The sequence below is a fragment of the Chlorocebus sabaeus genome, chromosome 2 (genome assembly GCF_047675955.1).
Source record: "Chlorocebus sabaeus isolate Y175 chromosome 2, mChlSab1.0.hap1, whole genome shotgun sequence".
Classification (NCBI taxonomy): domain Eukaryota; kingdom Metazoa; phylum Chordata; class Mammalia; order Primates; family Cercopithecidae; genus Chlorocebus; species Chlorocebus sabaeus.
Genome location: NC_132905.1, coordinates 20,439,283 through 20,453,608, shown reverse-complemented (window position 1 = coordinate 20,453,608; position 14,326 = coordinate 20,439,283). Strand labels below are relative to the sequence as shown.

Genomic DNA, 14,326 nt, shown 5'->3' with positions numbered 1-14,326 from the left:
GGTGGCTGGGAGCTGAGGCTCCCCTGGGCCTGCCATGGAACTGATTCTGAGTCAAGCAGACTTTCCACGGACCATGCTGCATGGGCCGAGGTGAGGCACAGTTAGTGCTCCTTTCCTGTTGCAGTGGAGATTCAGCTCCTCTACTAAAGTATCTGCGTGCTCTCCAAACAGGTGTGAGGGCAAACCTCATGACCTTGGCAGCTGCAATTAAAGTTTGCAGGGGCTTTTCGGTGACTTCTGAGGAGTTGCTGTGCTTCACACCTTTCACTCTTAGTAGCACTCTCCTTCCCCTGTTCTCTGTTGCCTGAAGCTGGAGAGGTCCTTGGAACCCCCAGGCCTGAGAGAAGGAAATGGATTTGAGAGCCCCCATTAGTGTGGAACAAAGGGTTGAGTGAGCCTGGGCTTTGAGCCCTCCGGGTCCTAATTCAGCAGCTGTGTGACTATGTGCCAGACTCTTGATCTCTGAGCCTCTGTTTCTACCTGCGTAAGATGACAGTTATTGCACAGGGCTGTGTGAGGGTTACTGTGTGTCTCTGGGCTGCTCCCAGCCATGGCAGGCCCGCGGGAATCAAGGTCATCAGCTGCTTGTCCAAGGCAGCAGTTAGTGGTTGTGAATGGTGCATGTGAGATCTGCATCCTGGCGTCAGGCCTTCTGCGTGCCTTACCCAGGACAGCCCAGTTGCAGCTGGGTTGGCCCCACTGTCCCACACACAGCCAGCCCGAGTGTGGTGCCTCACATGGGCTGCCCTGCACCTACCCACAGCCACAGACCCCACACCTGGAGGAGGACTTGAAGGAGGTGCTGCGCTCTGAGGCTGGCATCGAACTCATCATCGAGGATGACGTCAGGTCTGAGAAGCAGAAGAGGAAGCCTGGGGTGAGTGGGGTGGGGGTGGGAGAGCCTGGGCAGGGGGAGTTGGCATGGGGGAGGCATCCGGGGACAGGTTGTAGAAAGTGAGGCGCTGGGGAGAATGGGGGTGCAGCATGTCCCCTTTGCCCCCTTTCTCACGGTGGTTGTCAAGGAAACTGACAAGATAAGGACAGTGTCTCTGGAACCCTCCCCTGCTCCCCTTTGAAGGATTCACTTACTTATCCAACATTGTGTTTGGACCCTGCTCAAGTGGGGCTGGGCTGGATGTGGTGGATGGAGCAGCGATTAAGACCCATACTGGATCTCCCCTTAGTGTTCGGGGGCAGAGACAGATGCTAGACAGACACACCATGACTAAATTCACAGGGTACCAAGTGCCGCAGAAAGGGAGGTTCCAAGGGAATCCTTCGAATGGAGGCGGGGCGGTCGAGACGAGCCAGCCAGGCCAGGCAGCGCCGGGCTGAGTGTCAGGCTGCATGAGCTGGGGGTAGGGGGAATGGATTCAGGTGAGGTGGAGTCTACAGGGATTCCTGGGCAGGGGGGCAGGGAAGGGACTGTCCCAAGCCTCCATTCTATGCCAGCCTTCCTGCCACTGTGTTGTTAGCTTTCGTGACAGTGCGTGATCCCTTTGGGTCTCCTTGTGCTCCTCTTTTTTCCAGACTGCTCTCCTCAAGGGAGAGCTGGGAACAGTGGGATATACTGGGTGTTAGGTAAGGAGGGGAGGTAGGCGGTCAGCCTGGGTGGGACTTGCCTGAGCTGGCACCCCATGTGCAGGTGGAGAGAACTTGGACCCTTGACTCCAGGGCCCTCCCTGGCCTCTCCTTGGTGGGGATGGTGGTTGTGAGACGTAGCAGCCCCTGCTGGGTGCACTGTTGGGTGGAGGGGTGGGGTGTGACTCTAAGAGCTGCTTCCTGGTGTCGGAGCAGACCCTGGACCTGCTTCTGTGAGGTGCACGGTTAGGGATGGGACATTCCTTGCTTGTATTAGGCGTTTGAAGAGGGGCTTGTCTCAAGCGATTTGTGTTCCCATATTACTGGCCTGTGGGTGGTATTTTAGGTGTTACTGGGATGATTCTCTGCTGGGCCTGTTTGAGGGGCTGTGTCTGGTCCATTCGGGGTGAGAGCAGATCACTTTGTGGTGGAGGTTCATGCTGTGTTCACTGCTCACTGTTGCAGCACCTGGCAGGACAGGGTCTACCTTAGGTACAGAGTCTGTAATGGGGCCATAGGGCCTAACTTTCCCAGCACCCCGCCCCCCCATTCTTCTAACAGCAGATTCCCACTAGCTGGGCCTTGCTCCAAGTCTGCACTGCAGCAGGGCCTGGTTTTGTGACCATCCATGGCCATGACTATCCAGGCGCTGACCATGGGGAATCCTGACACCCACCCTAACCCCCTTCTATCTGCTGACCCGCAGCTGCGGCGGAGCCCCATCAAGAAAGTCCGGAAGTCTCTGGCTCTTGACATTGTGGATGAGGATGTGAAGCTGATGATGTCCACACTGCCTAAGTCTCTCTCCTTGGTAAGGATTTGCCCACCCCTACCCCACTCCAGAGCTGCCCCCGGAGAATGAGGTCTCCTTGGAAGGCTTCTGCCCCTTGGACCTGTTGAGTTTTGGAGAGGACCCTCAAGGTGGAGTTAGTCTAGTGGCTCTCCAGCTGGGCTTCTGGAACGCTGGGTTCTGCGGGGAGGGGCTGTCAGGGAGGGTGGGTCTGGGCACCCACTGCTGGCTTCAGTCAGCAGCTCTGCTTGTCTCTCACAGAAGGTTTTGTTTGGCAGAGGTGCGTGGCTAGGACATGTTTTAAAACCATGCGTCTCAGTCTCCAGCTCCTTCCCAGAAAGGGTCAGTGATGTGTCTTTTTTTTTTTTGAGTCAGAGAGTTTTGCTCTTCTTGCCCAGGCTGGAGTGCAATGGTGCCATCTCAGCTTACTGCAACCTCCGCCTCCCAAGTTCAAGTGGTTCTCCTGCCTCAGTCTCCCAAGTAGCTGGGATTACGGGCATGCACCACCACACCTGGCTAATTTTGTATTTTTAGTAGAGACGGGGTTTCTCCACGTTGATCAGGCTGGTCTCAAACTCCCAACCTCAGATGATCGGCCTGCCTTGGCCTCCCAAACTGCTGGGATTACAGGCGTGAGTCACCGTGCCTGGCCTAGTGGTGTGTCTTAAGGTACAGCCAGGCACTTGGGTACAGCAGCCCTGGGATTGGTGCTATACGGCCCCCAGGCCAGTGCACTTGCTGTGCCCGGTGCTACAGTCAGGTCGACCTCGGAAAGGGGGTTGTTGCCTGTGCAGAGCCTGGGTCCCCAGAAGCCATGGTGTGTGACTGATCCCTCTGCTAACAATGGGGTGAGTTGGCTTGCCCTGGCTCAGAGTGGGAAGGCAGTGAGAGGCACGGTGGCATCATGAACAAAGGTTAAGGGTTGCCTGATCTTTGAAGTAGACTGCTGCCCTCAGGATCCTTGCAGAGAAACCTTGTCCTGGCTAGGGGTCCTTGACAGGACCTGCAGTCAGATTACTGCAAAGAAAAAAACGTCACTGCAGGGAGTGAACAGCACAGATTGAGTCAGGCGGGCCTGGGTTTGAGTCCTGGCACCATCACTGCTCTCTGGGATCTTTAAGGTTCCCTGAGCCCCAGTTAAAAGCCTATAAAAGGGGTGCCAAGCCTAAGTCAGGAGGGTACAGTGCCAAGCAGGGCACAGAGGCTGGAAAGGCATGGGAGGGACTTCGTGCAGCTCTGCTGTGCTTGGGGTTGAAGCTGCATCTTTATGATGCTTGTGGATGTTTCTGGTCTCAGGAAAACTAGGAACAGCTTTGGTTCCTGAGGCTTGATGTGACGGAGGCAACATTATTGAGTATGTTATTACTCGACAATGCTCAATAATACTCTACATTTATCAATTATGTTATTATAGCCTGGGGACTGCACGGCACCCATCCCAGGGCTGATGCGCCCCCAAGTGCCTGACTGTGCCTCGAGACACATCACTGAATCAGGCTCTGAAACGCACACAGATGTTTCTTTACTTGATTACTTGATTTTTTTTTTTTTTTTGAGGCGGAGTCTCGCTCTGTCGCCCAGGCTGGAGTGCAGTGGCTGGATCTCGGCTCACTGCAAGCTCCGCCTCCCGGGTTTACGCCATTCTCCTGCCTCAGCCTCCGGAGTAGCTGGGACTACACTTGCTCTGTCGCCCAGGCTGGAGTGCAGTGGTGCAATCTCAGCTCACTGCAAGCTCTATCTCATCCCAGGTTCACGCCTTTCTCCTGCCTCAGCCTCCCAAGTAGCTGGGACTACAGGCGCACACCACCACACCCAGCTAATTTTTGTATTTTTAGTAGAGATGGGGTTTCACCATATTGGCCAGGATGGTCTCAATTCTTGACCTCGTGATCCGCCCGCCTCAGCCTCCCAAAGTGCTGGGATTACAGGCGTGAGCCACCGCACCTGGCTTCTTGCTTAATCTTCTAAGTATAAAGTAAGATTAAGCTCATGTAAACTCCCCATCTGAAAGTAAAAACTGAGGCTTGGAAAAGTGTGCATCCTCTTTCAGGTCTCAGCACCCAGGTGGTGGTGCTGGGGTGGGATTGTGGGGTTTTTTCTTGCCTCTCACACCTTCTGGCAAAATGGTGACTCCTTGGTTTTGGTTTCAGCCGACAACTGCCCCTTCAAACTCCTCCAGCCTTACCCTGTCAGGTATCAAAGAAGACAACAGCCTGCTCAACCAGGGCTTCTTGCAGGCCAAGCCAGAGAAGGCAGCAGTGGCCCAGAAGCCCCGAAGCCACTTCCCGACACCTGCCCCTGTGAGTGCTGGCCATCCCTGGGGGTCCTGCAGTGCCTGCCTTCTTAGCTCAGGGCCTTTGCATAGGCTGTTCCTCTGCCTGGGTGCTCTTCCTGTTATTTCTTCTGATCTCAGTCTCAATGCTGCTTCCTCAGGGGGGAGCCTTCCCTGGCCCCACATACTGTAGAGACACCCCCATTCTGCCATTCTCTCTTTTGTGACCTGGGTTTTACTTGTAACTAAATCATTATTCTGCATTTGGTTTGCTTAGTACATGTCTGTCCTCAGGCAGGGACTGGCCTCAGGCTGCTGACCCGTCTCAACTGCTCCTTCTCACCCGCCTTCTGGCTGTGGCTTCTCCTTGAGAGGCTGGTGCTGCACGGCAGCGGGGCGGGGGGGCAGTCATGGCCATGTCTCCTTGTCCAGCTTCCTGCTTACAGTTGAGGAAGCCCACAGCCAGGAAGTGACTTGTCCAGGGTCACAGGGAATGTGGAGAGAGAATAAGAAGGCTCTGGCTTCTGGGGAGGGAGGCTTATAACTCCACCTGTCTGGCCAGGATCACCAGGGTCTGTTAGGAACACATAGTCCCTACCTGGATGGTAACCCTCTCGCCTTCTCCCAGATGTCCAGTGCCTGGAAGACGGTGGCCTGCGGGGGCACCAGGGACCAGCTCTTCATGCAGGAGAAAGCCCGGCAGCTCCTGGGCCGCCTGAAGCCCAGTCACACATCTCGGACCCTCATCTTGTCCTGAGGTGCTGGGGGTGTCACGAGCCCATTCTCATGTTTACAGGGGTTTAGGGGGGCGTAGGGGGTCTGTGAATCTGAGAGTCATTCAGGTGACCTCCTGCAGGGAGCCTTCTGCCACCAGCCCCTCCCCAGACTCTCAGGTGGAGGCAACAGGGCCATGCGCTGCCCTGTCGCCGAGCCCAGCTGCGGGCGGCTCCTGGTGCTAACAACAAAGTCCCACTCCCAGGTCTGCCTGGTTCCCTCCCCAAGGCCACAGGGAGCCCAGTCAGCTTCTCCGAAGCCCAGGTCAGACCTGGCCTCATCTCAGACCCTGCTTAGGATGGGGGATGTGGCCAAGGGTGCTCCTGTGCTCACCCTGTCCTGGTGCATTTTTTTGGAAGAATAAAATTGCCTTTCTCTTTGTGCTGGTCTGGACTCTGCCTCTCTACTGGGCCCTGCTCATGGTTCCCTGGTGGCCCATGGGCCTCTTCTGGGATATAGGGACCTGAATGCTCATTCTCTGAGGCCAGCCTTATCTGCACAGCCCAGGCCTGGGCCCTTGACCCTGTTTCCACAGAGAGGCCCAGTGAGCTGGGAGCAGTTTCTCTCATCTCTGCACCCAGTGGGCATCTCTGCAAAGCTCTGAGTACTATTAGCCATGGGGTGGGGTAAGGGTGGGCAGAGACTGGGGGCAGAGGAGGACGATGGGTTGGTGCAGTAGGGTCTTGCCTGGCCCTTGCCTTGGGTAGCTCACCTGCCCACTAACAAGCCCCTGCCTCAAGCTGAGCCCGGCTCGCAGGTCAGACTGGTAAGCAAGGAAGAAGGGTGAAGGCAGCTGGTCAGAACCCTCTAGCCCTGTTGGCCAAGGCTGAGCAGGAGACCAGGATGGGCTGGAACCCCCTTGTGGCCCTAAATCTCTAGGGTTGTGGCTACAGAGCACAGTGCTTGGCAGGTGGTTGGGAAGAGTCACGGGTTTGAAGAGGGGAAGATGCCAAGTCTGAGAATGTCTAAATGAGGAAGTGATGTTTTCAGCAGTAGGCTTCATGGGACAGGCACGTGGCCATCCCTGTGGGCAGAGGCTGAGCGGACTTGGGGCAGGTCCTCACCTGGGGCAAGAGATGTGGCCTACTCTAGAGGGGTGGGGACTGAGTTAATTAGGGTGCCAGAGTTCAGATGTGTCTGGTCTCAGACACACCCCTTTCTCCCTGCTGAGCTCCCACCTGCGGTCCCTCTACTCCCATCCATCCACACGCAGGGATGCCATGCTCGATCCTGGCAGTGTCTCAGTTCTTGATCTAGAGCCGAGGAGGGGCAGGGGCTCTGCGCTTCCCACCCTGCACCACGCAGCCCGTGTGGTGGGGCCGCATGCTCCTGCAGGTTCCATGGATGAACCACACCTAACTCATGCCCTGAGCTTTTGTGATTTGTCAGCCTGAAGCCCGTCCCCTCCCCAACTTCTTTCCCAGGCTGTGTCACTGGCTGCTCCGTACAGGCCTTGGTCGCCCCCCACCCCGCAGGGCTGTCAGCATTGGTGGATGACCTGTGCCCCACGGTGAGGATGGAGACTGCATTACTTTGTCTCCTATAGCTCACACCAAGACTCGGTGGAACAACTTTGTCAAACTCAAATGCAGTGCGCTGCAGGCTAAAGATGAAAATTCCTGGGCCCTCTGAGTCAGGCACCTGGTGCGGAGCCTGGAAAAAAGGATTTTTAACAAACCACCAGTGGGTGATTCACATGCAGGGCGTTGGCTCACCCCACTCTGGACTGGCCTGTGAGGCTCCAGGGGCTTGTGCCCCGTGCCCTCTCTTGCCTGAGGTCTTGCTCATTCCTAGGGACTGCCCTGAGGCCCTTTCCTGTCCTAGAGGGAGGAGTCTGTAAAGAACAGAGCGGCTGCAGGTAACTGCAAGCTTAACATACCATCCTCACTGAGCTCTGTGCACTGTGGGCTTGTTCTTTGGCTCATGCATTAAGTAAATACTTACTAGGCCGGGTATGGTGGCTCATACCTGTAATCCCAACACTTTGGGAGGCCGAGGCGGCCAATTGCTTGAGTCCAGGAGTTTGAGACCAGCTTGGGCAGCATCATGAAACCCTCTCTCTACTAAAAAAAAAAAAAAAATACAAAAAATTAGCTGGGCATGGTGGCATGTGCCTTTAGTCCTAGCTCCTCGATGTGGGAGAATCACCTGGGCCCAGGAGGTTGAGGCTGCAGTGAACCGAGATCATGCCACTGCACTCCAGCCTGGGCAACCAGAGTGAGACCCTGTCTCAAAAAACAAAACCACACTTATTGAGGGTCCCTCCAACCCCGCCCCCACATGTCTGGCATAGTTGTAGTGCTGAAGATATAGCAGTTAAAGGACAGAAACCAGGCTTGGTGGCTCATGCCTGTAATCTTAGCACTTTAGGAGGCTGAGGTAGGAGGATCACTTGAGCCTAGGAGTTTGAGACCAGCCTGGGCAACATGGTGAAACCCCATCACTACAAAAAATTTTTAAAACTTAGATGAGTGTGATGGCTCAGGCCTATAGTCCCAGCCAGTCAGGAAGCTGAGGTGGGAGGAACTCTTGAGCTGTGGTTGTGCCTCTACTCCAGCCTGAGTGACAGAGCAAGACCCTATCTCAAAACACAAAAACCAAAAAACCACTTTACTCTCATGGAGCTTAAATTTTTATTTTTATTTTTATTTTGTTTGAGACGGAGTCTTGGTCTATTGCCCAGGCTGGAGTGCAGTGGCGCCATCTCCGCTCACTGCAAGCTGCGCCTCCCAGGTTCACGCCATTCTCCTGCCTCAGCCTCCCGAGTAGCTGGGACTACAGGTGCCTACCACAGTAACAGGCTAATTATTATTATTTTTGTATTTTTAGTAGAGATGGGGTTTCATCATGTCAGCCAGGATGGTCTCGATCTCCTGACCTCCTGATCTGCCTGCCTCAGCCTTCCAAGGTGCTGGGATTACAGACGTAAGCCACCACGCCCAGCCATGGAGCTTAAATTCTAAAGAGCAGATAGAAACCAACCAGTCTGTATAAAATGTGCCAGAGAGAACATGAACTTTGAAGTGAAGTGGGGGGTACTGTGAGACCAGTCATCTGCTCAGAGAAAATGGGGGAGTCGTCAGATTTGACACAGCTCCTGGCCATCATGGGGACAGGGAGGGAGAGCCCACATGGGAAGGCAGATTAGTTGCCACTCAGGTGGTGCTGGGGGCCCAGCTGCTGTTCATGAGTTTGGGGAACTTGGTCATGAAGATTGATCCAGTCCTGGTGTTTCCCAGGCTAGTGTGGCAAGCAAGAGGGAGTTAGCCAGATAGTGCTGAGGGGCAGAGGGCCTGAGTTCAGGATGGGAGTACAGGAGTGGGGGCGCTGTGGGCAGCCTGGGAGATGGACAGGCAGGAGGGAAAGATGAGGCTTAGTTAAGATGGCAGAGAGGGAGGCTGGGCGTGGTGGCTCACGTCTTTAATCCCAGCACTTTGGGAGGCCAAGGCGGGCGGATCATCTGAGGCTGGGACTTTGAGACCAGCCTGACCAACATGGAGAAACCTCATCTCTACTAAAAATACAAAATTAGCCAGGCATGGTGATGCGTGACTAATCCCAGCTACTCGGGAGGCTGAGGCAGAAGAATCGCTTGAACCCAGGAGACGGAGGTTGCGGTGAGCCGAGATCGCGCCATTGCACTTACTCCAGCCTGGGCAACAAGAGCAAAACTGTCTCAAAAAACAAAAGCAGAGGGTGAGTGTTCTGGCAAGATCTGGATGGTTGCCTGGCATCTGGTGGCCAGTGGCCTGGAGGTGAGAGGCTCACGGATAGAGAGACTGCGGTAGATTATTCCAGCAATGGTTCCTAAGGAATCACTGCTCCCTGTAGCTATTCCCTTGAGTGGGTCATGTGGTTGGCTTTGCCCCTATGGGACTCTGGGAGAATCTGCTGAAGGAGGTGAGAATTCTAGCTGTTCTGGTTGAGACTCCAGACATGTGAGTAAGGCCACTCTAAACCACCCAGCCTCACCTGATCTGGCCCAGACTGGAGGAACTGCCCAGCTGATCACAGAGTCATGAGAATAATAAATCAGTATTGCTTTAAGCCCTAAGATTGAGGATGGTTTGTTACACAGCAGAAGCTGACTGATACAGATGCTGGCATGAGGAACTGGGACATGTGAATACTTGTGTGCTCCAGGGTAAATGATAACATGTCCTGCTTCTCAGAGCAAGGCAGGGACTGGGGCAGGAGCAGGCCACAAGCCTGTTTTGATAGGCCAGGAGTAGTTTGGGAGTCTTAATTAGCCACTTTCTGAGCAGACCCTGGTGTCTCACTGAGGAAAATGAACACTGAGCCATGGGCTCAACAGGGTTGGGGAGAAACAGGAGACCTAGGGTTCCAGGAACTTCGTGGGAAATGAGTGGAGGGAAGGATTCTGGAGTTCAAAGCCATTGTGACCATAGCTGTATCTTGTTCCCCAGAGGTGAAGGCACTGGGGAGAGATGTGGGTCATGGCATCTGGCAGACTCTCCCAGGTCCTCCCAGGTCCAAGAGCAGTCCTGGATAGAGCTCTTACTTTGGATCAGACAGACTTAGGTGTAAACCCAGCTTAGCTCTTGGGAGCTATGTGTCTCTTTACTGCTCTGAGCCTTGGCTCCTTGGCTGTAAAGTAGGGAGAATCCTTCAACTTCAGACTTGTTGAAGGGATTGGGAAGAACATGGCACATACTCAGTGCTCAGATAACATGGGCTCTTAGCATGTTATTAGTATGTTTTTACATGTTAGTTTCTCATTTCTGTGTTATACACAATATACCTTGCAAAGGAGAAATTAGTGCCCTTGTTTCAGGTGAGTGCTGGGAGGGAAGATGGTAGATAGTGGTTAAGTCAGGACTTGAGCCCAGTCCTGGACAGCGAGTCCGGCATTTTAGTATGCCCCATTCCATGCCGTCCTCTGTGTCATACTGTTACGGAATCTTTGAGGTGTCACTTTTCTGGTCAGAAACATCTGTGGCTGATGGCACCTTTACCCGAGTTCTTGTCCTGTGTCCAGGAGGTACACAGACAAATGGAAGGTGAACATGACTAAAAGAAGCTTTATTGAGTGTTACAACAGTTCACAGGAGACCGGCAGTGAGTAGCTTCTCTCTGTAGGCAGATGGTCTGCAGTGTTCAACTCTCAGCAGAGAGGAGGCCCTGGAGAAGGTTGCTCCTCTCTGCTGCTGCTTGTCCCATTATCTTCAGTTATCAGCAGAGAGGGTAGCTCCTCTCTGCAGCTGGGCATCCCTTCCTCTGTCCTCTCTCCTGCTCCGGCTGAGCCCGGGGCTTTTGTGGACCTCAGAGGGGGTGAAGTGCATGCTGATTGCCGCATGGATGGCCATGGGCAGCAGGGAGGGGGCACCACAAGTCCCCACTCTGGTCCTTGGAACTGGCAGCTGGCTCCCAGCCTTCAGGCCCTCCCTGGCCTGAAGGAGGGGCCTTACTGGGGACTCACGCCCTTTTGCCCAGGAATCTGACTCCTGCTGCCATTCATGGCCCCCTACCAGGTACGGCGCTAACTCAGCTCCCAGATTGGAGCAGATGCTGGCAGAGGAGAGTCCAGGCAGCAGGAGCAGACACCCCTGAGCCTGCAGGGATGGGGAGCATTCCCCACCCAAGAATGCAGGCTGCAGAGATGCCCAGGTCCTGCACCTGGGAGGGCCGCTGCAGCTGCACGCAGGGAGCTCCCGCCCCGCCAACTTGGAAGGGGCGGGGTCCCGCTTGTCCCCAGCTCCTGCCTGCTTTGTGGAGCAGGAGGCCCAGTTCTGCAGCCACCAGTCGGGTGGCTGCAGCTGCACCCAGGCAGGCAGATCTTGCCTACTCCCAGCCCCCTCTAAGAGCACAGGAAGGCTTGGATCCACAGCTGCAGTTTGGACAGCTGCAGCCCTGCCCAGGAGGGCAGGTTCCTGCCTGCTGTGTGGAGCCGGAGGCCTGGGTCTTCAGCTGAGATTTGGGCAGCTGCAGCGGCACCTAGGGAGCACCAGATCCATGCAGTGTGCAGCTCCCGCGGTGCCTCCCTGACACAGGTGCCTCCCTGCTGCAGCCCATGTGATGGCAGCGGCCACTGACAATACCTGTCAGCCAGGGAAGGAGTATGGTGCCATAGAAAAAACCATAAGCATTAGATAGAGGTTCAGTTAAAATCTTTCCATCGGAGTGCAATATTCATACAGAAGAGTGCATGAATCCAAGTGGCTGTGGATATGTTTTCACAAAGTGGACAGACTTGCATAACCAGCACCCAGATCAAACAACAGAATAAGAGCAGCACTGGAAACCCCCTCTCCACCCGCGAAGGGTAACCACTATCCTGACATCAAACACCAGATTTGCTTTGCCTTTTTATTTTCATTAAATATTATGTCAACAGAATTTCACATTATGTGAGATTCATCCAAGTAGATCTGGGTAGTTATGATTTGTTCATTCTCATGACCATTTTGTTTTATTTTATATTTTATATATTTTATTTTTTATATTTTATATGAGGTCTTATTCTGTCACCTAGGCTGAAGTGTAGTGATGTGATTTCAGCTTGCTACAGCCTTGAAATCCCGGGCTCAAGTGATCTTCCTTAACCTCAGGTGTCCCTAATAACTGAGACTGCAGGTGCACCACCACGCTTGGCTAATTTTTTTAAATGTTTCTATACAGACATGGTCTCACTGTGTTGCCCAGGCTGGTCTTGAACTCATGGGCTCAAATGATCCTCCTGCCTCAGCCTCCCAGAGTGGGGCTGGGATGAATTAGAGGCATGAACCACCACACCTGGCCAATTTTAATTTTAATTGACAAATAATTGTGTATGTTTATGGGGTATGATGTGATGTTTTGATTATATATACATAGTAGAATGATTAAACCAAGCTAATTAACATATCCATCACCTCCCAGACTTATTTTTTTGTGGTGAGACCATTTAAAGTTCACTCTTCTCAGTTTTGAAATATACAATATTGTTTAGTTTTTCTTTGTGTGACTTCCACAATTTACCGATTATCTCAAAGGAAGTATGGATTGCTTCCAGACTGGCTATTACACATAGTGCTGTTAGCGCCTCTGCCCGGCCAGCCCACAGTCTGGGAAGTAAGAAGCGCCTCTCCCTGGCCGCCGCACGTCTGGGAAGTGAGGAGCACCTTTGCCTGGCTGCTGTGCAACCCTCCACGTGTGAAGTGGTAGCCTGGTGTGTGATCTCTCTGCCCTCTCCAAGTTTGCATTTTTGACCAAGTTTACTTTTAAATTAAAAAAAATAAATTAGCGCTGTTATGCACATCTCATCCTCATGTTTTGGTGAACTCTCTTGCACATCGGGTTTGTACATATCTAGGAGTGGAATTACTGGGAATGGATTCAATTAGGCCACTTGCCATGCACTAACTTTGTGAACCAAGGCACATTATTTAGGTTTTTTTTTTTTTTTTTGAGACAGAGTTCTGCTCTGTCGTCCAGGCTGGGGTGCAGTGGTGCGATCTCGGCTCACTGCAACCTCCGCCTCCCGGGTTCAAGTGATTCTCTTGCCTCAGCCTCCCAAGTAGCTGGGATTACAGGCGTGCACCACCATGCCCAGCTAATTTTTTTGTATTTTTAGTAGAGATGGGGTTTCGCCACGTTGGCCAGGCTGGCCTCAAACTGTTAACCTTAGGTGATCTGCCTGCTTTGGCCTCTTCAAGTGCTGGAATTACAGGTGTGAGTCACCACACCCGGCCATTATTTACCTTTTCTGAAACTCGCTTTTCCTATCTGTATATTGGAAATAAAAATACTTGCCCCTCAGTGTTGTGGTCTGGACTTAATGAAATTATTTCAGCAAGGCACTTAACTTGAATACAGCTCCTCTTTCCTCTTCCTCTGCCAGCGAGAGCACCCTCTGCCCCAACACATAACTTTTCCACGGCACTCTCTTTGCCAGGAACCCTCAACATGAACCTGCAAATCTTGCCTGTTGCCCAGGGTTGGTGGGGCTGCCTTTCCCCACTGCCTGTTGGCCAGCTGTCTTTTGGGAGCTTGGAGGTTACCTTCAGAATACTCAACAGAATGCTCCAGGCTGCCACTACATAGTGACAGATGTCAGCTCTGTCTTGCTGCGTCTTGACAGAGCCCCTGTGGGTAGCGCTTCCACCAGGCTCACTCCCTCATGGCCCAATTCAGGGAGTTTCAGGAAGAGTAAGTTTTCCCGGTCCTATTGGCCTTTGGTTTATAGACATATATTCTCCACATCACTTTTTCCCCCTATTTCAGTTCTCTAGATCATGCACTTCATTAATCACTGTCATCCAGAACTTCCCCCCTCCGCAAGAAGTCTTTAATACTTCGTGTAAGCAGTTGAAGGGGCCAGCCGGGTGGCAAAGTTATGATTACTTAAAAAAAAAAAAAAAGCAGTAAGCCTAGGCAACATGAGACCCTATCTCACCGGGCGCGGTGGCTCAAACCTGTAATCCCAGCACTTTGGGAGGCCGAGACGGGCGGATCATGAAGTCAGGAGATCGAGACCATCCTGGCTAACACGATGAAACCCCGTCTCTACTAAAAAATACAAAAAGCTAGCCGGGCGAGGTGGCGGGCACCTATAGCCCCAGTTGCTCGGGAGTCTGAGGTAGGAGAATGGCATGAACCCGGGAGGCGGAGCTTGCAGTGAGCTGAGATCTGGCCACTGCACTCCAGCCCGGGCAACAGAGCGAGACTCCGTCTCAAAAAAAAAAAAAAAAAAAAAAAAAGAGACCCTATCTCTACAAAAAATAGAAAAATTAGCTAGTTACAGTGTTGCATGCCTGTGGTCCCAGCTACTTGGTAGGCTTCGATGAGAGGATTGCTTGAACCTAAGAAGTTGAGGCTACAGTGAGCTGTGATTGTGCCACTGCACACCAGCCTGGGCAACAGAGCAAGGACTCTCTCTCAACAAACAAAAAAACAAACAAAACTTAACA

General features: G+C 53.1%; 1 protein-coding gene across 1 annotated transcript in view; it reads left to right on the top strand.

Annotated features, from left to right (window-relative positions):
• The window catches only part of MYBL2 (MYB proto-oncogene like 2), a 51,763-nt gene extending 45,965 nt beyond the window's left edge, over positions 1–5,798 (top strand). Inside the window, exons 11-14 of the mRNA XM_008016871.3 lie at positions 764–877; positions 2,288–2,392; positions 4,522–4,671; positions 5,272–5,798. Coding sequence (XP_008015062.2) covers positions 764–877; positions 2,288–2,392; positions 4,522–4,671; positions 5,272–5,400 — 498 coding nt within the window. The 3' untranslated portion in view covers positions 5,401–5,798. The remainder of the gene's footprint in view (positions 1–763; positions 878–2,287; positions 2,393–4,521; positions 4,672–5,271) is intronic.
• The last annotated feature ends 8,528 nt before the right edge of the window (positions 5,799–14,326 follow it).